Genomic DNA, 22,781 nt, shown 5'->3' on the forward strand with positions numbered 1-22,781 from the left:
TGGACCCGCTCCATGCTGGATGGATGAAGATAGAGGATGCCGCCTGGATGAAGACTTCTGCCCGTCTGGAGGACCTCTTATGCCCGGCTTGGATGAAGACTTCTGCCCGTCTGGTGGACCACTTCGCCCGGCTTTGTGGAGGACTTCGGCCCGGTTGGGTGAAGACGTCTCAAGGTAGGGTGATCTTCAAGGGGTTAGTGTTAGGTTTTTTTAAGGGGGGATTGGGTGGTTGTTAGAGTAGGGTTGGTTGTGTGGGTGGTGGGTTTTAATGTTGGGTGGGGTATTGTACTTTTTTTCAGGTAAAAGAGCTGACTATTTTAGGGCAATGCCCCGCAAAAAGCCCTTTTAAGGGCTATTTGTAATTTAGTGTGGGGTAGGGCTTTTTTTTATTTTGGGGGGCGTTTTTATTTTGTTAGGGGGATTAGATTAGGTGTAATTAGTTTAAAAATCTTGTAATTTGTTTATTATTTTCTGTAATTTAGGGTTTTTTTGTACTTTAGATAATTTTATTTAATTGTAGTTAATTGTAGTTAATGTAGGTAATTAATTTAATTATAGTGTAGCGTTAGGTGTAATTGTAATTTAGGTTAGGTTTTAGTTTACAGGTACTTTTTTATTTATTTTAACTAGGTAGTTATTAAATAGCTAATAACTATTTAATAACTATTGTAGCTAGTTAAAATAAATACAAAGTTGCCTGTAAAATAAAAATAAATCCTAAGATTGCTTAGGGTTTATTTTATATGTAAGTAGTTTTAAATAGGAATAATTCATTTTGATTTATTTAAATTATATTTAAGTTAGGGGGTGTTAGGGTTAGTGTTAGACTTAGGTTTAGAGGTTAATACATTTAATATAGTGGCGGCGGTGTAGGGGGGGCAGATTAGGGGTTAATAAATATAATGTAGGTGGCGGCGGTGTAGGGGGGCAGATTAAGGGTTAATAAATATAATGTTAGTGGCGGTGTAGGGGGGCAGATTAGGGGTTAATAAATATGATGTAGGTGGCGGCGGTGTAGGGGCTGCAGATTAGGGGTTAATAAATATAATGTAGGTGGCGGCGGTGTAGGGGGGGCAGATTAGGGGTTAATAAATATAATGTAGGTGGCGGCGGTGTAGGGGGGGCAGATAAGGGGTTAATAAATATAATGTAGGTTGCGGTGGGCTCCGAGAGCGGCGGTTTAGGGGTTAAACACTTTATTTAGTTGCGGCGGGGTCCGGGAGTGGCAGGATAGGGGTTAATAAGTTTATGTAGGTGGCGGCGGTATAGGGGGCGGAAGATTAGGGGTTAATATGTATAATGTAGGTGACGTGGGCTCCAGGAGTGGCAGTTTAGGGGTTAATACATTTATTACAGTTTTGCTGGGCTCCAGGAGCGGCAGTTTAGGGGTTAATACATTTATTAGAGTTGTGGTGGGCTCTGGGAGCGGCAGTTTAGGGGTTAATAACTTTATATAGGTGCGGCGGGGTCCGGGAGCTGCGGTATAGGGGTTAAAACAGTATAGAATAGTGTGGGTGTTTAGTGACAGGGTACCAAGAAAACTGTAAAAAAGCCGAAGAGCAGCAAGATCGATGACTGTCAGTTAACAACAGTCCGCTGCTCATCGCACCGTACTTGGTGCGCGGCTTTTTGACAGCTTTTTTGGTAACTTTGGAGAACGTATTCAGGACCACAGCAGCGATGTTAGGCGAACTTAGGTGAGCGTATTGGTGCCATTGAATGCAAGAAAGTCGACGGCTTGATAAGTAGATGCCCTTATGTAAAGCAGTAAGCGGATATTGGCCGTGTCTCTGATCACTTCATTGTATCAGCCTTCTATCAGTTTGTGAATTTAGTTTATTTTACTTTTCTTGTATGTCCGTCGAAAACAAAATACTTTGTAGTTTTTGTGCAGTTTCGATAAACAGATCAAAGGAACATGTTGGAAATTGGCAGGAAGGCAAAAATCTTTGCAAGTAGAAGATGAATGTCTGGCTCTTTTGTAAAAATAAAGAGGATGTCAATGGTTATTTACTTGATCATAGAAAAGACAAACAAGGGCATTCTAAATTTTTGGGTTAAACAAAATATCAACCAGGTTAAACTTATATATTTATATTAATATTTAAATAGTGACCGCACCACCAGCTATAGTCAATTATGCTCCGGCAAGGGATGGAGTCTGGCCCTAGACTCAATAATAATATAATCAAAAAAAATCCCAGCCAAGGAGTCTCAGAGTTAATATGCAAATTATCTTTAATAAGAGAATAACATCTATGTTACAAATACAAAAAAAAGAAAGGAAAGACACAAAAGATGAGAGCTTACTCATATCCACACATACCCCATCCACCAAACATATCCATACTCCAAAACAATCCTAATCACAAACAAATTAATTAGTGTTCTCAAAAAGAAAAACAAGAGTAATAAATCTGAACAGGAAAACACCCCCCGGGCGTCCCCAGGGAGTGAAGACACACTCCACCTGTCACTTAAAAAGAGATGTTAGTATAGCTTTAAATGTAGCCAACAATAATTGTGCACAATACTTCACAATCTTTCAATGTCCTCATATGACATCAATTTCTGTCCAGAAAATCAAAATCCATATTATGATATTTGTATCCAAACTGGAAAAGATAAAAGAAACTTTTTTGTATAAAGTTCAAATGAAAATACAAACTAAAATGTCCTTTCATGTATCAGACCTGAAAACGGAAATTAAAGTTCTTGATACAATGTGTGAAATATTCTGAGAAATAATTATTTGTACCAGCCCTTGGACCCAGATCCTGTGGGTATAGAACGTTATGGGCTAAACCAGTGAAACTGATGCACATTAACATATCCTTTAATTGTCATGAAGAAGGCACTTTACAAAGTAACAATCAAACCCATATAATATATGGCTTTAGACCTCAATGTTGTAGCCACCGATATATGCTGCCGGTTGCCGTGCTGATAGCAAGGTATATTTATACAGTGAATCCAACCTCACACCCTTTAGTTAATATTCACTCACGGTATAGTTGCAGTGTTGCATAATATGCCTGAATGCTCCTAAAATGTACCAGGACAGATAATAGATTGAAGCATCAGTGTCTCTGTACAGGTAATTATAATTTCAGTAAAGCTGCAGAGCCAGTCGTGTTATACGATATTACCTGTGTCATCCAGATTTGCCAGTACCGTGAGACTCTTTCCCCGGCGTGATCTTCAGTGTGGAAATGGACTCACTGTTATGATTGATGATCCCATCTCGCTCCTTCCTTCTCACAGGCTAACCGTTAATAGAATACAGTGTGAGATGTGGCTGCCGCAATCAGGGTAAGTGCAGGTGTTAGAGTCTTTGCTGGTTCCGACGCGCGTTTTGGGGACTCCTCCCCTTTGTCAAGGAATATCCAGCCTCAGTCTGAAAGTGAAATTTAAACTCATTGTAAGCAAATGTTGCTTGGGTGTCATATTTGTGAGTATCCGTATCCAGTAATAAAATTATAGTACTTGAAGGTGTATATAACTAATAACCAATAGGCGATCTTACAATGAGTTCACCTTCAGACTGAGGCTGGATATTCCTTGACAAAGGGGAGGAGTCCCCGAAACGCGCGTCGGAACCAGCAAAGACTCTAACACCTGCACTTACCCTGATTGCGGCAGCCACATCTCACACTGCATTCTATTAACGGTTAGCCTGTGAGAAGGAAGGAGCGAGATGGGATCATCATAACAGTGAGTCCATTTCCACACTGAAGATTACGCCGGGGAAAGAGTCTCATGGTACTGGCAAATCTGGATGACACAGGTAATATCGTATAACACGACTGGCTCTGCAGCTTTACTGAAATTATAATTACCTGTACAGAGACATTGATGCTTCAATCTATTATCTGTCCTGGTACAGTTTAGGAGCATTCAGGCATATTATGCAGCACTGCAACTATACCGTGAGTGAATATTAACTAAAGGGTGCAAGGTTGGATTCACTGTATAAATATACCTTGCTATCAGCACGGCAACCGGCAACATATATCGGTGGCTACAACATTGAGGTCTAAAGCCGTATATTATATGGGTTTGATTGTTACTTTGTAAAGTGCCTTCTTCACAACAATTAAAGGATATCTTAATGTGCATCAGTTTCACTGGTTTAGCCCATAACGTTCTATACCCACAGGATCTGGGTCCAAGGGCTGGTACAAATAATTATTTCTCAGAACATTTCACACATTGTATCAAGAACTTTAATTTCCGTTTTCAGGTCTGATACATGAAAGGACATTTTAGTTTGTATTTTTATTTGAACTTTATACAAGAAAATTTATTTTATCTTTTCCAGTTTGGATACAAATATCATAATATGGATTTTGATTTTCTGGACAGAAATTGATGTCATATGAGGACATTGAAAGATTGTGAAGTATTGTGCACAATTATTGTTGGCTACATTTAAAGCTATACTAACATCTCTTTTTAAGTGACAGGTGGAGTGTGTCTTCACTCCCTGGGGTTGCCCGGGGGGTGTTTTCCTGTTCAGATTTATTACTCTTGTTTTTCTTTTTGAGAACACTAATTAATTTGTTTGTGATTAGGATTGTTTTGGAGTATGGATATGTTTGGTGGATGGGGTATGTGTGGATATGAGTAAGCTCTCATCTTTTGTGTCTTTCCTTTCCTTTTTTTGTATTTGTAACATAGATGTTATTCTCTTCTTAAAGATAATTTGCATATTAACTCTAAGACTCATTGGCTGGGATTTTTTTGATTATATTATATATTTATATATTCATTTAACTTATGGTGGAGATAAAAGTGTGAAAATAAAATCCTCCATTTCATAAAAGTAAGAGCCACAAAAATTATTGTATGGCCAATTAGCACATCAAGCAAGTGTACCTGCTCTCTTTATATACACTGTTACCAATACACCAGAGAACACTAGGTAATATATGCAAACAAAGTGTACATTTCATTCTTGTTGATTCCAGTACTGTGTTTAACAGAAATCACCTTATGGGGTAGGTGCAGCAAATACAAAACCATTTATGGCCAGCCATTTCAAGCTCATTAGATAGGTTTGATTAACAACAAATCAAATACTTATGGCAAAGATTCTTGCTAATATGCGAATTGGCTATACAATAAATATTGTGGCTCATATACATCTATACCTATATACTTTTATATATAGGTATCCTATATAATAAAAGGCCAAGTATGTTTGTCTGACGCAGTCATAAGCAATAGAGACATACCTGACCTTAACTGCATAACGAGTGCCGATGCGCAGTAGAGACTGCGTGAGGCAAGCGCAAGAACAGCACTGGTCATTAAGCCCTTAAGGACCTCTGTCATGAGCTCACTAAAAGTAGCGAGCTTGTGCTATTTTTGCATGCCCCACAAGTGGGTCAGTGCAGAAATAGTCTTGCAGAGGTTCCAAAGCAGAGAGGGACACTCTGTCTCCCTCTCTGCATCGGGCAGTGGTGGTGACAATCGTTGGTGGCGTGGGAGAGTTAGGAGGGAGGCAGGTGGGTGGCCCATCACTGGAGGGGGCAGGAGGGGAGTGAACGGGTGGGACTGCTACACTACAGAAAAAAATGATGCTAAAAGCAGCAGGGATATGGGAGGAGGGGGGGGAGGATGGAGAAGGAGGTACAGGGCGATCCTAGAGTGGAGGAGGGAACAAAGGCTAGGGAAAGGATCTTGGAGGGGGATATTTTGGCCCATGTACATGGGCTTTAACACAAGTAGAAATATATTTTACCAATATATTTAAGAATAAATAGAACATATTCTGCTATGGGAAGAACATTGGAATGTGAAATATTCATATTGTATGTCGGGATAGTGCACATGGTTAAACGCGGTCGGGTTTCCGCATGAATAAGGGTGTTAATTTTTTTCCACTTTTCGTGCTACATTGAAATCTATAGGGGAATACTTTAACCCATGGTGAATTTAACGCATGAGCAAGAGCACAAATTTGCACTCCACTTGTAATCTAGCCCTTTGGCCTGTTTATTTCTGGCAGCAAAATATCACTGCTTCTTTTAACAAATACACAAAACATAAATAAAAGTCCTTGCTCCTCTTAGCTCTTACTAAACAAATTGTAAACAGACTACTATGCTGCAGCTTATCTGCTTACCAGCAAAATAACATTAGCAACAGTTTTTACAGCATCTACCAACTCCTTGAAGCCAATTTACCAAGCGGTCAATCGCCCCTAATGTATCTGTTTCCGTGTGATCCTTCAGGCTTGCCAAAAAAAGCAGTTAAGAAGCAGCAGTCTTAAGACCGCTGCTCCTTAACAGGTACGTTGTCTCTGAGGCGGCGAACAGCACTCAGCGTGATCGAATACGATCGGGTTGATTGACACTTTCTGCTAGCGGCCGATAGGCCGCAAATCTGCAGGGGACAGCATTGCACAAGCAGTTCACCAGAACTGCTTGTACAGTTTTAAGTGCTGACAGCGTACGCTGTCGGCATTCAGCGATGTCGCACGGACATGATCTGCTCAGCGGATCATGTCCGCCTGACATTTCATAAATCAGCCCCCTTGTCTCTCTACTCACTGAGGTTTTCCCCAATCTATTAAAGGAACCAAAATCACCTTGATTACTCAGACTCTGTTTAGTGGAAAACCTGAACTGGGTCCTCGCAGTTTACCTATTAGTGGGATGGAGAATTGGTCCATTCTTCCTTTCTGAATACTCCAACCCAGGGAACCTAAATGCACTTATATAAACACAGTGCAAATAAATAATGAATAGCTTTCGCTGGCACTATATGCTTATCCCACTTCTAAGGTATAAACTGTGCAAGACTCTGGGTCCTAAGTACACTATAAATATATATATATATATAATTATTAAACAGAACTTTCTAGACTAAAGTCATAGATGCTCGCCAAACTGCTGAAGGGTCTTGTTTTGCAAGTGATGTTATCTTCGAAACTCATTAACACTCAAACCCTGTGTCTTTTCTAGCCAATCTCCAACCAAAATCCTTTCTGTTAACCATATATGCTTACTGCTCTGACAAGTTGCAGGTACAAATCTCTTTTTCCAGTGGCGAAGCTGTAGCAATTTTTTTTTTCTCTGCAAGATATTTTTTTCTCAAACAATCTTTACTGAATCTAGGAATCGTTGAATCTCTACAGTTTATTTGACAACTGAATAAATAAACCATAGATATACCATAGATATATTTACCACGTCTTTGTGCATCAATGGAAATGTACAAGGCAGCTATAAAAAAAATAATTGGAATTTCACATATATAACGCTTTTTTTTCTAGGCAACTTTTTAAGAGGATAAAAATCTTTGTTGTTCTTTGTCATATTTAGAAATATCTTTCAACTATGACATGCAGTGAGCAGACAATGTGACAAGAAAGCATAGGTAGAAAGACTTCCCTTCTGATGCGTCTATAAAAGGCCACATGCCACTCTAGTTGATACAATGTGACAATGGGCAGCCTTTATCTGTCCACATCCTCCTCTCATACTAACCTCACTGTGATGGTATAAGCTGGGGATATTTTCAGACTGGAGCATTTCTGCATCATCTAGTAAGGCAGTAGGAGACTGACAGTTGTATAAGAAAAAAACGAATCTTGTGCTCTCAATTGATTAAAGGGACAGTCTACACTAAAATTGTTATTGTTTATCGTTAGATTAATATACTTTATAACATTTAAACCTCTAAATTTCTGACTGTTTTAAAGGCCTCTTAATCACATGCTTTTGTATTTTCTTTTCACAACAGGAGACTGTTAGTTCATGTGGACCATATAGATAACAATGTGTTCACGCTCGAGAAGTTATTTAAGATACTAAATACAAGTCAATAGATAATAAACAGTCAGTCATGTGATCAGGGGGCTGTCAGAAGATGCTTAGATACAAGGTAATCACAGAGGTTAAACGTATATTAATATAACCGTGTTGGTGGTACAAAACTGGGTAATGGGTAATAAAGGGGTTATCTATATTTTAAAACAATAAAAATTATATTGTAGACTGTCCCTCTTTGAGTGCTAAGCACTTTCCCACCTGGGTGCTAAGCTGTTTTAAGGGTTTTTGTATATTTTATTTTTTTAAATGTTTTTTTTTTAAACTTTTTTTTTCTTCAGATCCCCAAGACTTACACTGTTTGAAAGGTCAGGTGATTACCTTTCCAACGGTTGGTCATGGGGTCTGTAGCTGCTTAGATACAGGCTTCTAAGCAGCATGCCCCTTTTTCCTATTCTTAACATTGTTATTTTTAAATAAAGTTGCACTGTGACATCATCACTTCATTGCGCGTGACGTCACCACGCATAAATTTAAGCCCCGGCTATGCTTATCACTATACAGGCCCGATCGCCGGGGTAGGAGCGGGTGGGAGCCCCCAGATCTCCCTCAAGGTGGGAGAGTCCTAGCGACGGCTCTGAGTCATCCTTAGCACCTAAGTGGGAAACTCTGCGATGGCTCAGAGCTGTCATTAGCACTGAAAGGGTTAAGCATGTGCATAAATGTAAGTTTTATATTCCAGAGGAATATCAATCAAAGGGACAGATAAGTCAAAATTCAACTTAAATAGATTGGATAGAGCATGCAATTTGAAACAACTTTTCAATTTACTTTTATGATCAATTTTGCTTAGTTCTCTTGATATCCTTTGTGAAAGAGTAATCCTAGGAGCACTCAGGAGCATGCAGATGTTGTTAGCCATCTGTTTGCAACAATGTTTACCAAATGAACTAAGCAAAATTGATAACAAAAATAAATTGGAAAGTTGTTTAAAATTTAATGCTCTATTCAATCCATTTAAAGGAATAGTCTATTCAAAATTAAACTTTCATGATTCAGATAGAGCAGGCAATTTAAGCAATGTTCTAATTTAATCCTATTATCCATTTTTCTTCATTCTCTTGGTATCTTTATTTGAAAAAGCAGGAATGTAAACATAGAAGCCAGCTAATTTTTGGTTCAGCACCTGGGTAGTGCTTGCTGATTGGTGTCTAAAACCAAAAATGGGCCAGTTCCTAAGCGTTGGCCTGATCATCTAAGTGGTGGAAATAATTTACCAATGTTTGTTACTGGTACGGTTGATTGTTGTATGTGACAGCTACTGTAAATGCAAAAAAACACGGATCTGTGCAAGTGTTACTGGCACAAATGGGTTAATAACTGTTCTGTATGTGTTAGCTTAGAGTTAAAAATACTGTCACAAATGGGTTAATAACTGTGCTGACCTATGTGTATTACTGGCACAAAAGAATTTAAGAAGTTGCTTGGCAGGTATCATTGACAACTAAACTTAATGTTTGTTACTGGCAAATAGTGGTTAAATCTTTGCCACGTACTTGTTAGTTGCAACTAAATGGTAAAAACACTTATTGTTAAATTAATGAAATAAAAGAGGTTTCGTCTTTATTCTATTTGTGTTCCCAGTAATTAAAGAGGTAAAAATACTGTTGTAAGTATTTTACCAACACAAAAGAGTTAAATTACTTCTCTGCATGTGTTGCTGAGAGTCAAGGTGGTAAAATCACCAAGTTGTGTCATACTGACACAAAGAGGATACTAATTGTTCTCCTTGTGTTGCTGAAAGCTAAAAATTAAATCACTGATCCGGCGATCAGTGGGTTCTACTGGCAGCTTGGGGGTAAACTCACTGATCTGTGTCTGGCGCAAAAAGATAAATAATTGTTCTACATGTGTCACTAAAGGTTATAGGGGTTAAATCACTAATCTCTGTCTGTTACTGGCAAAGAGAGGTTAAAGCATTGTTCCACATGTATTACTTGCTCATGGGAAAAATATTGATCTGTGTGTTGCAGGCAATAAAGGGCTAGCTCATTGTTTAATTATATTAAAGACAACTTATATAGCAAAGAAAAAGCATAATATAAAATAAGATATTATCTATCTATCTATCTATCTATCTATCTATCTATCTATCTATCTATCTATCTGTATCTATCATCTATCTATCTATCTGTATCTATCTATCTATCTATCTATCTATCTATCTATCTATCTCTATCTATCTGTCTCTATCTATCTACCTATCTATTTATCTATCTGTCTATCTATCTGTCTATTTTTCATCTGTCTGTCTGTCTGTCTAACTATCTAGCTAAATATATTACATTAAAATCAATTTTGATGTTATTATACTCAAAACTAATAGTGGTCTTAATCAAAATAATAGCTATTTAACTGAAAAGCATACTTTTATGCATTCTACCCTACCTGATGATAAAAAATAAAAGTCTTCCTTGTTACTGCACAGATCTACTCTTTCCTGGGAGCGTTACTATAAGCCGTTAAATAAAATACTGAAATAGCTATGTTTGGGTTACAAAGAGTCTAGAAAATTGCCTCCGACACACACAAAAAAAAGAGATAGAGAAAAAATCCTGCCACTTGCTGTGAAACCTCAAACAAAATAATCAAAAAGAAGAATTTATACCAAGTGACCAGTCAAGCTCACTATTCCTGATCTACAATATTCATTAAAGGTTCAGAAATGTACAGTACAAGAGATGGCAGAATTCTGCTTAGCTCTTTAAAATATATATACATTTTTTTAGTATAAGACAGGAATTTCCTTTGAAGTCCCACCTTCAGTATATATTCTCTGGTGGGTTTAAATTTAAGGTTGCAGGCATTTTTTTTAACATAAGAAGTGTGTGTGTGGATATAAAAGTAAAAGATCTATATGTTCATACTGATAATGGTTCCTCTATAACAGCGCATTACCAATAACAGCACTATTTATTTTATTTTAATAAAAAAACAAACTAGTTGTTCTCACAGTATTTTTGTTGAAGAGAATACATTGATAGCTAGCGTGCAAGAGTCTGGGGAACTATATGGTAGTGGCATGTTTGAGCACTAGATGGCAGTAATATTTACAAAATGTTAAAAGAACTCTTGAAAAACCTCTACCATATAGTGCTCTAGACATGTGCCTGGTACTAAGCCTACCTGCCTGCTTTTCAACAAAGCATAGCAAGCAAGTGAACTAAGTAAATTTATTGTTTGTTTATCCAGATTTTGGGATCCTATGTTCCAGTTATCCAAAACTGAACAGTGAGCTGGGTTGCTGCAAAATATCCAGCCTGCTTCTAATAGCACTGTCTGAGTGCTCCTCACAAATGTGAGTACCCTGATTAGGGCCATATCTGGGTTATTTCCATTGTGTCATTGGTACACACATGCGCCTCTCTTGTTCCTTATATCCTTCTAAGTAAATTTACTAACAGAGGTAAATTGGACAGTTTTTGTTTTTTAAAACTTAAAGTGATTGTAAACTTTACATTTTAAAATCAGGTCTGGAATCTAAGCGATATTTTAGATGAGCTTTAATTAATTCATTCTAATAAAGATGCGCTGTAACTTACTTTTTAATTTATACATGCCATTCTAATACCTCACTTTTCGTCCACCCACTTCAAAACTCATATTTTTTTGTGAGCTAATGGTTTGAACTGTTCTAGCTACAAAAAAAAATGTGCCATATGGCTAGAGCGCCGATTGGAGAAAAGTTCAAGCCGTTAACTCACAAAAATTATGAGTTTTGAAGTGAGCGGTCAGAGCGCAGGCTTTCAGAAGAGCATGATTAGATTAAAAAGTAAGTTACAGCACGTCTTTATTATTTATATATATATTTATTAGAAGTGATCAATTAAAGTCCCTGTAAAATATTGCTTAGATTTCTGACCTGATTTTTAAACATGTAAAGTTTACAATCACTTTAAATACACTATATTATTCATGACAGAAAGAGTTTAGCTTTCATATCCCTTTAAAAAACTACTGGATTTTGGGTGATTTTTAAAGGGACAGTCTAGTCAAAATCAATCTTTCATTATTTAGATAGGGCATGCAAGTTTAAACAACTTTACAATATATGTTTATCATCAAATTTGTTATGTTCTCTTGGATTGCTTTGTTGAAAGCTAAACCTAGGTAGGTCATATGCTAATTTCTAAGCACTTGAAAGTTGCCTCTTATCTCAGTGCACTGTCAAAATAACAGAAATAAGGCGGCAGTGTGCAGAGGCTTGGATACAATGTAATAACACAGGTAAAAGGTATATTAATATAACCTTTATGTAAAACTGGGAAATGTGTAATGAATAGAAATGCTTGAGTAGACCTTCCTTTTAAGTGCTACTCCTTACAACAATATATAATTATTTTTAAACAAATCTTAAAGTGAATAAAGCTAAAAAAATATATTTATGTGTATAAAAATTTGGATGTGTGTAAATAGAAATGCTACCTCACCCACCCCTGCACACACCAGTGTTAATTTTGACGGCAAATTTCGACTTAGTCTTAGTTTTAGTCGTATTTTAGTCATCTGGATTATTTTAGTTTTAGTCGTATTTTAGTCGACTAAATCTCCAGTAGATTTTAGTCGAAAATGTAATGTATTATTTAAGCATTTCTCTTTAATTTCCAAACTCATGATATACTCCAGGAGTAAACATAACACCTGTTATGATTTATGGTATTAAGGTTTAAACATGCAATACAGACACAGATTTAGCTCTTGTGATAAAGAATGTCTTTATTAAACTGAAAATTAAATTAAAAAGTTTCAAAAACAAACAGATGTGCAACTTTAAAATATAAAAAAAAAAACTGTATTGGCTGTAACGCCATTGCACATATTACCCAATATAAAAACTTTAACAGTTCTCTGTTAATTAAAACAAGTATCAAGTAAATCAACACAACAAACTGTTTCTGCAGCTAGCACAGGCACAGCATAACTTAAACCCATAATTGTTGGTTATTCTTATTTCTATAGGAAGAATCGATTGATTGTTCACAGATTCTAAAATTTTTGGGCAACAAAATTAACACTGCTCTAGAACTTCCAAACTCATTATACACTCTTGGAGTAAAGGTTTATAACCTGTTTTTATTTATGGTATTAAGGTTTTAACATGCAATGCAGATTTAACTGTTGTGGTATATAACATGTCTTTATTGACCATAAAATTAAAAAATAAGTTTCGAAAATAAACAAGAAGATAGCCATGCTTTTTCTATTTTTTTGTTTGTTTACAAAAGAGCAGTAATTAGATATGAATTGATTATAACAAATTGCATAAACTATTAATTTTGATTTAGTTTTATTCATGGTCTTTTGACTAAAATGTCTTAGTTTTAGTTGTATTTTAGTCATCAGAATTTCTTTAGTTTTATGCTTATTTTAGTCTAGTTTTAGTCGACAAAATTAACACTGGCATAATATTGAAATCAATATGAATGAAATGTGTGTGTATTAATATATACATCCTTCCACACACATGCTTATAGCAGATTGAAGCATTGCACTCACTGGAAATGTTAAACATTAAAGGGACATAATACTCATATGCTAAATCATTTGAAACTGATGCAGTATAACTGTAAAAAGCTGACAGGAAAATATCCCCTGAGCATCTCTATGTAAAAAAAGAAGATTTTTACCTCACAATTTCCTCAGCTCACCAGAGTAAGTTCTGTGTAAAAAGTTATACTTCACCTGCTCCCAGCTGCAGGTAAAAAAATAAAAAAAATGAAGAAATGAACAGCAGCCAATCAGCATCAGCAGTGCTGAGGTCATGAACTCTTACTGTGATCTCATGAGATTTGACTTAACTCTCATGATATTTCATAGAAAGCTTCCTTTACCTGATTGGTGAAATAATATGAGAGTGCACCAAGCTCATTCTTTCAGTTGTCCCAGGACAGACACACTAATATGCTGCTTAGAAATCCTTTACAATGGGAGGTGGCTACTGAGGAACTTTTGAGGTAAAATATCTTTCTTTTTTACATAGAGATATTCAGGTGATATTTTCTAGTCAGCTTTTTACAGCTATGCTGCATCACTTTCAAGTGTTTAAACATTTGGGTATTATGGCCCTTTAAGAAAACAAAATATGCTTTTTACTACCATACACTTTCACCCTGGTGGATTTGGAGTGAAAGTGCAGATCTCCTAGGTGTATGTATATATATATATATATATATATATATATATATATATATATATATATATACACACACACACACACGTACAGTTGTATGCAAAAGTTTAGACACCCCTGACAATTTCCATGATTTTCATTCACAGAAAATGTGCAAAAGAAATTTGGCCACCCTTGTCATTTTGTTGATTTGAATACCTGTAACTACCTAGCACTGATTAATTGGAGCACACAATTGGTTTGGTGAGCCCATCAGTGCTGGACTGGGAATGGAAAGCAGCCCTGGATAATTTGATTACCAGCCCTATTTTTTTTAATGAGTCAGCAGAATGCGGATCCCCCACCCCAATTTTTCTCAAATGGGATTACTGGGATACTCATTCCCCCAATGTTTTTTTCAGAATTAAATTTTATTAGTTTGTATTGAAAAAAGTGCAAGATTGTTGTTATATAGGCACCCTATAACCCTATTGCATCCACCCTTTAATTTGTAGCTTTCCAGCCCCATCTGCTGCAGCCCACCAGGAAATCTCCTGGTATCCTGGTTGGCCAATCCGGCCTTGGAGCCCATTAAGCCTTGAGCTTCATAGACAGGTGCATCCAATCATGAGAAAAGGTATTTAAGGTGGCCAGTTGCACGTTGTTGTTCTCTTTGACTCTCCTCTGAAGAGTGGCAAAATGGGGGCCTCAAAACAACTCTTAAATGATCTGAAAACAAAGATTGTTGAACATTATGGTTTAAGGGAAGGCTTCAAAAAGCTATAGCAGATATTTAAGCTGTCAGTGTCCACTGTGAGGAACATAGTGAGGAAATGGAAGACCACAGGCACAGTTCTTGTTAAGGCCAGAAGTGGCAGGCCAAGTAAAATATCGGAGAGGCAAAGGCAAATGATGGTGATAACGGTTAAAAACAGCCCACAGCCCACCTCCAAAGACCTACAACAATATCTTGCTGCAGATGGTGACACTGTGCATCGTTCAACAATTCAGCACACTTTGCACAAGGAGAAGCTGTATGGGAGAGTGATGCAGAAGAAGCCTGTTCTGCACACACGCCACAAACAGAGTCACTTGAGGTATGCAAACGCACATTTGGACAAGCTAGCTTCATTTTGGAAGAAGGTGCTGTGGACTGATGAAACAAAGATTGAGTTATTTGGTCATAACAAGGGGCATTATGCATGGCAGCAAAAGAACACAGCGTTCCAAGACAAACACTTGCTACCTACAGTAAAATTTGGTGGATGTTCCATTATGCTGTGGGGCTGTGTGGCCAGTGCCGGTACTTGGAATCTTGTTAAAGTTGGGGGTTGCATAGATTCCACTCAATATCAGCAGATACTTGAGAATTATGTTGAGGAATCAGTCACAAAGTTGAAGTTACGCCTGAAGGCTCGCCAGAAACACGGGACATCAAGCTCCATACGGAGCTTGATAAATATGCCCCAATATGTACTTTAATTACTTTACAAGGAAAATTATACTGCAGTGCCTCGCTATTAACCCTTTCTTTTAAGTTTCCGAATTGTACAGCTCTAACTCCCCCACACATTTCCTTTTCAGGCTGTATCTATATTTACCTTTTATTTGGTAGAATGCAGACCTCCACACTGCACAGTAATTATCATCTGAAGCAAGCCTAGAAGCAAATAAGCAGCGGTGAAATACAATGCATGTGTTTCTGAAGCTAAACACTGATAAGGGGGTGGATCAGACTACTCCAGACAGTATGGCTATGTAAGTAATTTTGCTTATTTTTGAAAATTATTTTAAAATACTTGCCAGAAATTTTTAAACAATTTTTAATACAAACTATTCTCACTTAATTACCCCTTTTAGAATATGCCCATATCTCAACATGTTTTATAGAACTTTAAGTGTCGGGGGGTCTGGTAGTTAGGAGGTTAAGTGTGGTGGGGGTCTGGCGGTTAGGAGGTAAAGTGTGGTTGGAAGATCTAGCAATTCATATATTCATTATTCCTTTGTTTTGTGTAGTTGGTAGTTGATTTTGGTACAAATGCGATGAATAATAAAAACAAATGTTACATTTTATATTTCTATAAAAATGAATGGTCAATATTCTTTCTCCAACAAAAACAACTCTATGTGCAACTTTATGTGAAGGGAAGGAGACATCTGGAGTTTAACAAAGTGGTTACTTAGCAGTGCACAACCAGCTGTGAATATTGTAGCAGTTTACACAAATCACAAGCCCCTCATCCAAGGTGCAAAAAACAGAATAAATAAAACCAAGAATAAAATGCCTTTCCTGCTTAATGTATTACGCCCCCTTGGCTACCATTTCATTACCTCATTCCCTCTCTGGCAGTTGAAAGGTTACAGAAAAAGTCAAACCTTTTAGATGGTTAAAATTATACAAATTATTTAAAGAAAACTCAAATTCGTAAGTCATAATAATAGACTTTTACCAGTTAAAAGGGTTTCTGCATGTGATAATTGCTTCAAAAATGCTTCAAATCAGTTAAAACGCCTCTTCTTTCCAAAGTTGGTTCATGAACACTTGATCCTTGACAGTTGGAAGACTTCACAAAATAAGCCGTCTGCCAGATCGTTCTCTATGGTGAACTCCATGACTCTGTCTTTGAAGAAGCTTACATTGAAGTCCGAACAAAGACAAAGGCCGTGCAAAAATGTTTTTTGTTTTTTTTATTATTTAAAAAAAAAAAAATCATAATTATGAGCTGAAAGTATCCCTTCAGAAACATGAAAGGAAGACTCATTAAAAAAACTTCAAAAACTCAGAAAGAAAATCATTTTTCTGAATGCAAATGTATACCATTTTTATACACTCGAAAAAAAAGCTGAAATTTAGGAAGATGACGCTTATCACATTATGATATAGACAGTCAAAGATTCTAAAGACTAAGATATTCCTTATCTAAATGAAAATTTCAGTCGTCGCACAGTATGTATTTATTTATTATAAGGCTTGTGAATTCCTATTTTATTATATGAAAAAGCTGATTATTTTACACATGTATAAATAATTTATTTTAACTCTTCCATTTCTTGTGTGTCTTCCGTTGTCTTCATCCAACACACACACAAATTCTTTGTTCCCTAGACTACCAATATTTTACAGGTATATAAGGCACAACAAGATGTGTTAGTGAATGTTATTATTGACCAACTCTGAAAAGGGGTTATATACACATAGCTAAACAAAAAGTTATAAACGTATAGTTTACGTCAGTGTTTCTCAACCGTGGTCCTTAACCCTTTGAGTGCTAATGAAGGCTCTGAGCCATCACAGAGTTTCTCACTCTGGTGCTAATGACGGCTCAGAGCCTTCATGAGCACTCTCCCACCTTGAGGGAGATCTGGGGGTTCCTAACTGCTCCTACCCCGGCGATCATGCCTGTAGAGTGACAGGCATCGCCGGGGCTTCACGTGATGCGTGGTGACATCACGCGCAATAACGTGATGACGTCACAGCGCAACTTGATTTATACTTAACAATGTTAGGTATAGGAGGAGGGGGCATGCTGCTTAGAAGCCTGTATCTCAGGCATCTAAGCAGCTACAGACCCCCAAGACCCACTGTTGGAAAGATAATCACCTAACCTTTCCAACAGTGTAAGTCTTGGGGGTCTGTAAAAAAAAAAAAAAAGAAAAGTTAAAAAAAATGTTTTCAAAAATTAAATAAATTAAAAAAAACATAGAAAATATTAGCACCCAGGTGGGAAAGTGCTTAGCACTCAAAGGGTTAATTACCCCCAACAGCCCAGGTTTTTATTAAAACTTAACCAGTGCACAGGTGAAGTAATCAGCTGATCAGTAACCATGGTTACTAACCTGCTCTCAATCATCAGCTGATTATTTCACCTGTGTATTGGTTCAGCTATAATAAAAAGCTGGCCTGTTTTATCAACTTGCCACTTGTAGTGCATTACTACCTCTGACTCTCTGAGCCTACCTAAGTATGCTTTTAAAAAAGGGAGATTAATGTAAATGTGTCAGTAGATCTAAAATGAAGTCTCTTAAAATCTCTTGTTCTACTTGTACTTTTAAAGTTTATTTTTTTTATTTAAAAATGTTCACGTCCCTTTAAGTGTCCTTAAAGCTTAATACATTTATATTATAGTTTGATAGTTGCTGTAAAGTAATATGAAAGTCAAAATAAACTTTTATGGTTCAAATATATTGTTCAATTTTATTATTTTAAAAAAGTTTTCAATTTACTTCAAATTGTTCATTCCCATGTTATTCTTTGTTGAAGAAATACCCAGGTAGGTGTCAGGAACACTATAAGGCAGGAAATAGTGCTCTTGCAAATGGATAGCATTCTTACCAAACTGCTGACATATAGTGCTCAAGACACGTGCACGCTCCTGAGCTAACGTCCATGCTTTTCAACAAAAAATACCAAGAAAATTTGATAATAGAAGTAAATTAGAAAGTTGTTTAAAATGGCATGCTCTATCTGAATCATGAAAGGAAAATTTTAAGTTTCATGTCCCTTTAACTTCTATTATCAGATTTTATTAGTTCTCTTGGTATTCTTTATCAAAGAGCATACATAGGTAGGCTCAGGAGTGTGCATGTGTTTGCAACAATGCTTTACCACGGCCATTCAATGCTGCAAACACTGCTGCCATTTACTGTTCTTCAAACAAATTGGAAAACAGCACACTTATTGAAATTACAGACGGCCATGTCTTACCATCAACAAAGTAAACAAGTAGATACCAGCCCTTAGCCTATAGTAGTCCCGAAACGTTGTCTCCAATTTACTTCTATCATCAAATTTGCTTTGTTCCCATGATATTCTGTGTTGAAGAGATACCTAGGTAGGCATCTGGAGCACTACATGACATCAAATATTGCTGCCATCTAGTGCTCTTGCAAATTAATAACATTCTTGCAAAACTGCTGCTATATAGTGCTACAGAAGAGGGCCTGCTCCTAAGCTTGTGTCCAGAGGCGTAACTAGAAACCACAGGGCACAGGTGCAAGAATCTAAGATGGACCCCCCCACCCACCTCCCAACCCCCTAAAAAAGGTGAATTTGATACATATCTTTTTTTTTTTTTTTTTTTAATATTTAACACCGGAAAAAACATGTGAATCAGATTACGTCTGCAAAAGGAGGTACCCTGTGCCCACAGTCTGTGAGATGGTCTGACCCCCTATTACTGTATATAGTGACACTGTTTAACCCACCAGTACTGTATATAGTGAGTTAGTGACACAGTCTGGACTAACCCTACCCATCCCAGCACCTTATAAAGTGACAACAGTAGTCTGTGACATGGTCCAGCCCCCCCCCGTACTATATATAGTGGTACTGTATAGTGACACTATTTACCGCTGCCCCCCATGCTGTAGTAGCAAGGTCTGTAATTTGCTGGTTCCACAAACACACACACACACATACATATATGCATAAATACACACACAGTCACATACATACACACACACACACATACATGCATAAATACACACACAGTCACATACACACACACACACACACACATACATATACATGCATAAATACACACACAGTCACATACATACACACACACACACATACATATACATTCATAAATACACACACAGTCACATACACACACACACATATACATGCATAAATACACACACAGTCACATACATACACACACACACACACACACATACATACACACACACACACACACACATACATATATGCATAAATACACACACAGTCACATACATACACACATACACACACACACACATACATGCATAAATACACACACAGTCACATACATACATACTAGGGATGGGCAAATGTGTTTATATTCGAATTCGAATGTTAGAACGAATGTTATTGTAGAAATTTGATTTACATAATAGAATGTTGATAAGAACGGATATTCTTAAAAATTCTATTAACAAATATTACTTAAATTTTTCGAATTCGAATGTAACATTTATAAAAAACAGTATTAGACTAGAAATACTATTTCAGATTTGAATGTGACATTCAAATTTGAATGTAGAATTCTAATTAGAATATTACATTTATTAAACACAGTTGTAGACTAGAAATACTATTTTGAATTTGAATGTGACAATTTGAATATTACATTTCGAAATTGAATGAATACATAGCTAAACATTCTATTATTCGAACGAATATTTTCAAACTATATTGAAAAATTCAAAAACGAAAATTCGAAAATAGAATGTTAGATATAGTTATATAAACATTCGAAATTCAATTTGAACGAACGAATGTATCAAAATTAGTTTTAAATTTCACATTTTTAGAAACATCCGCCCATCTCTAATACATACACACACACACACACATAAACACCAATGGGTAAAACATAAACACTAACCCCTGTAGTCAGAGACAGAGACACTAGTGAAGCATCACACTCACATGATATCAGTGCAGTCAGTGGCAGGTTTTATTGAAGAAAAAACATTTTTAATTTTTTTTTTAATCTGGACCCCCACCCAGTTGCGACCTCTGCACCCTCTGTAGTTCAATCCCTGAATATGTCCTTGCTTTTCAGCCAAAGATGCAAATAGAACAAAGAAAAATGTATAATAGAAGTAAATTAGAAACTTGTTTAAGATCACATGTTCTATCTGAATCATGAAAGAAAAAAATGGGGTTTCATATACCTTTAACATAATTTTTGAAATAACATCTTTCCAAAAGTAAGATTAATATGTGGGTTTTAAAGGGACACTAAACCCAAACATTTTCTTTCATGTTTCAGGTAGAAAATACAATTTTAAACAACTTTCTAATTTACTTCTATGATCTAATTTGCTTCATTATTTAGATATCCTTTGCTGAAGAAATAGCAGTGCACATGGGTGAGCCAATCACATGAGGCATCTATGTGCAGCGACCAATCAGCAGCTACTAAGCCTATCTAGATATGCTTTTCAGCAAAGGATATCAAGTGAATAACGCAAAATAGATAATAGAAGTAAATTATAAAGTTGTTTAAAATTGCATGTTTTTTCTAAATCATGAAAGAAAATTTTGGGGTTTTATGTCCCTTTAAATTTGACTTTTCCCTGTTTTTAACATTGAATGAACTAAAATAATAACTTCTAGACAAACCCTAGAAAACACATTCATTTCTAGCATCTCCTTCATTCACAATATATGGTCTTCTCCAGTTTGTCACAAAATGCACCTACTCTTTCAAAGCTAGCAGAGAAATCAGCCCCAAGCTGGGTATAATTGTTGCTGTTTTCAATAAATGTCAGTGCAATTACTAAGGGAGCAAATTCTATAGAGATTTTTTTGTAGATTGATTCAACTTGACACTTGTTCATGTCTCTGTTATTTTAAAAGAATAAGTACCAGTATATACCATGCAATAAAAAAAGAATAATTTTTAGTGCAACATGATGGCAGGGGATTGATAGACATCAAAACTAAGGATGGAAAACTAAACAATAAATGACAATATGTAAGTTGACGGGAATGAAGGAAAAACAGAAAGTGATAAGAAGTGCTTAAACATTATTTTTTCCTAACTGGTATTAATTTCTATAACCTATATGATCTCTGATATTTTAGGAATTACCTATAATTAGCAGGAAGTAGAAATCAGCCATTAAAAATAAGTAGGAAAAACTCATAACCCAATCAGCGTTAGTAGGAACTGATACTGCCATCTTAGATTTGACTTTAATTTTAACAGCTTTTACATCTCATTTTTACATGCAAAAGAAAAACATATTTGAATATTTTTATCAGATTTTTTTGGGTTCTATGACCTTACTAAAACTAACACTTATCACTCACTCACTAACTCAACATCGTGTTAGACCAACTGCGCTTAACCAAATGTAGTTATGAATATTTTACATTCCAATGTTCTTTATATAGAATATTTTTTTTAATGGATATCATATATATATATATATATATATATATATATATATATATATATATATATATATATATATATATATATATATATATATATATATGGGTGTCTGTGTGTGTATATTCATTCTTTTATATGTGTATAAATGTATATGCATATATAGATAAACATAAATACACTTGTATATGCCTATATACATATGTATATAAACATACATATACATATTTTGACATGTAAAACGTATGTATATATACATTATAGCCCTTTCCATTCAAAAACCTTGTCATTTACCATATACCTTTAAAACCTTGTAATTATTATTATTTGTAATATTTATATGGATAATTATTATTAGATAGTGTATATATATCAGTGTTACACTTTATTTTAGTAGTTATGTTGTGTTTGGTGCAACTTTTAATTTAGACCTAACACTACACAAGATCTTGAGTGTAGTTGCGTTTACGTTCAACTTGTATTATGAGCGCGTTAGCGCGGACAGATTTATATATATATTTTTTTTAAATGTGGGTGCTATGACCTTTTAATACTATACCATTTTGACATAGGACCTTTTTGCAGTTACTATGTTTGCACAGTAACATGTCCTAATGGAGTATTATCATGAATTACCTATCAACATTAGCAGTAAGTAGCTATTGACCAATAAGGAAATTAGGAATTGCTTATAACCCAAGACGCATTAGTATGAACTGATATTGTCATATTAGTTAGTTTCAACTTTAAATATTCACATTTTCAGAAATAAAAAAAAGAAGCAAACAAACAAATAAACAAAACTCATTTTTAAAAAGAAAATTTAGATGCAACGTACCTTTAATTCTATACCATTTTGACACTGGGCCTCTTTAGTATGCAGAACCGTCATCTTTTTCCATGGTAACATGTCCTAATAGAGGACGCCACATGATTATTAAAAGG

General features: G+C 35.9%; 1 protein-coding gene across 1 annotated transcript in view; it reads right to left on the minus strand.

Moving 5' to 3' along the window:
• LRRTM4 (leucine rich repeat transmembrane neuronal 4) overlaps positions 1-22,781 on the minus strand; it is a 975,428-nt gene that overhangs the window by 466,175 nt on the left and 486,472 nt on the right. Inside the window, exon 2 of the mRNA XM_053719463.1 lies at positions 22,675-22,749. Coding sequence (XP_053575438.1) covers positions 22,675-22,749 — 75 coding nt within the window. The remainder of the gene's footprint in view (positions 1-22,674; positions 22,750-22,781) is intronic.

Source organism: Bombina bombina, chromosome 6, assembly GCF_027579735.1.
Source record: "Bombina bombina isolate aBomBom1 chromosome 6, aBomBom1.pri, whole genome shotgun sequence".
Taxonomy (NCBI): Eukaryota; Metazoa; Chordata; class Amphibia; order Anura; family Bombinatoridae; genus Bombina; species Bombina bombina.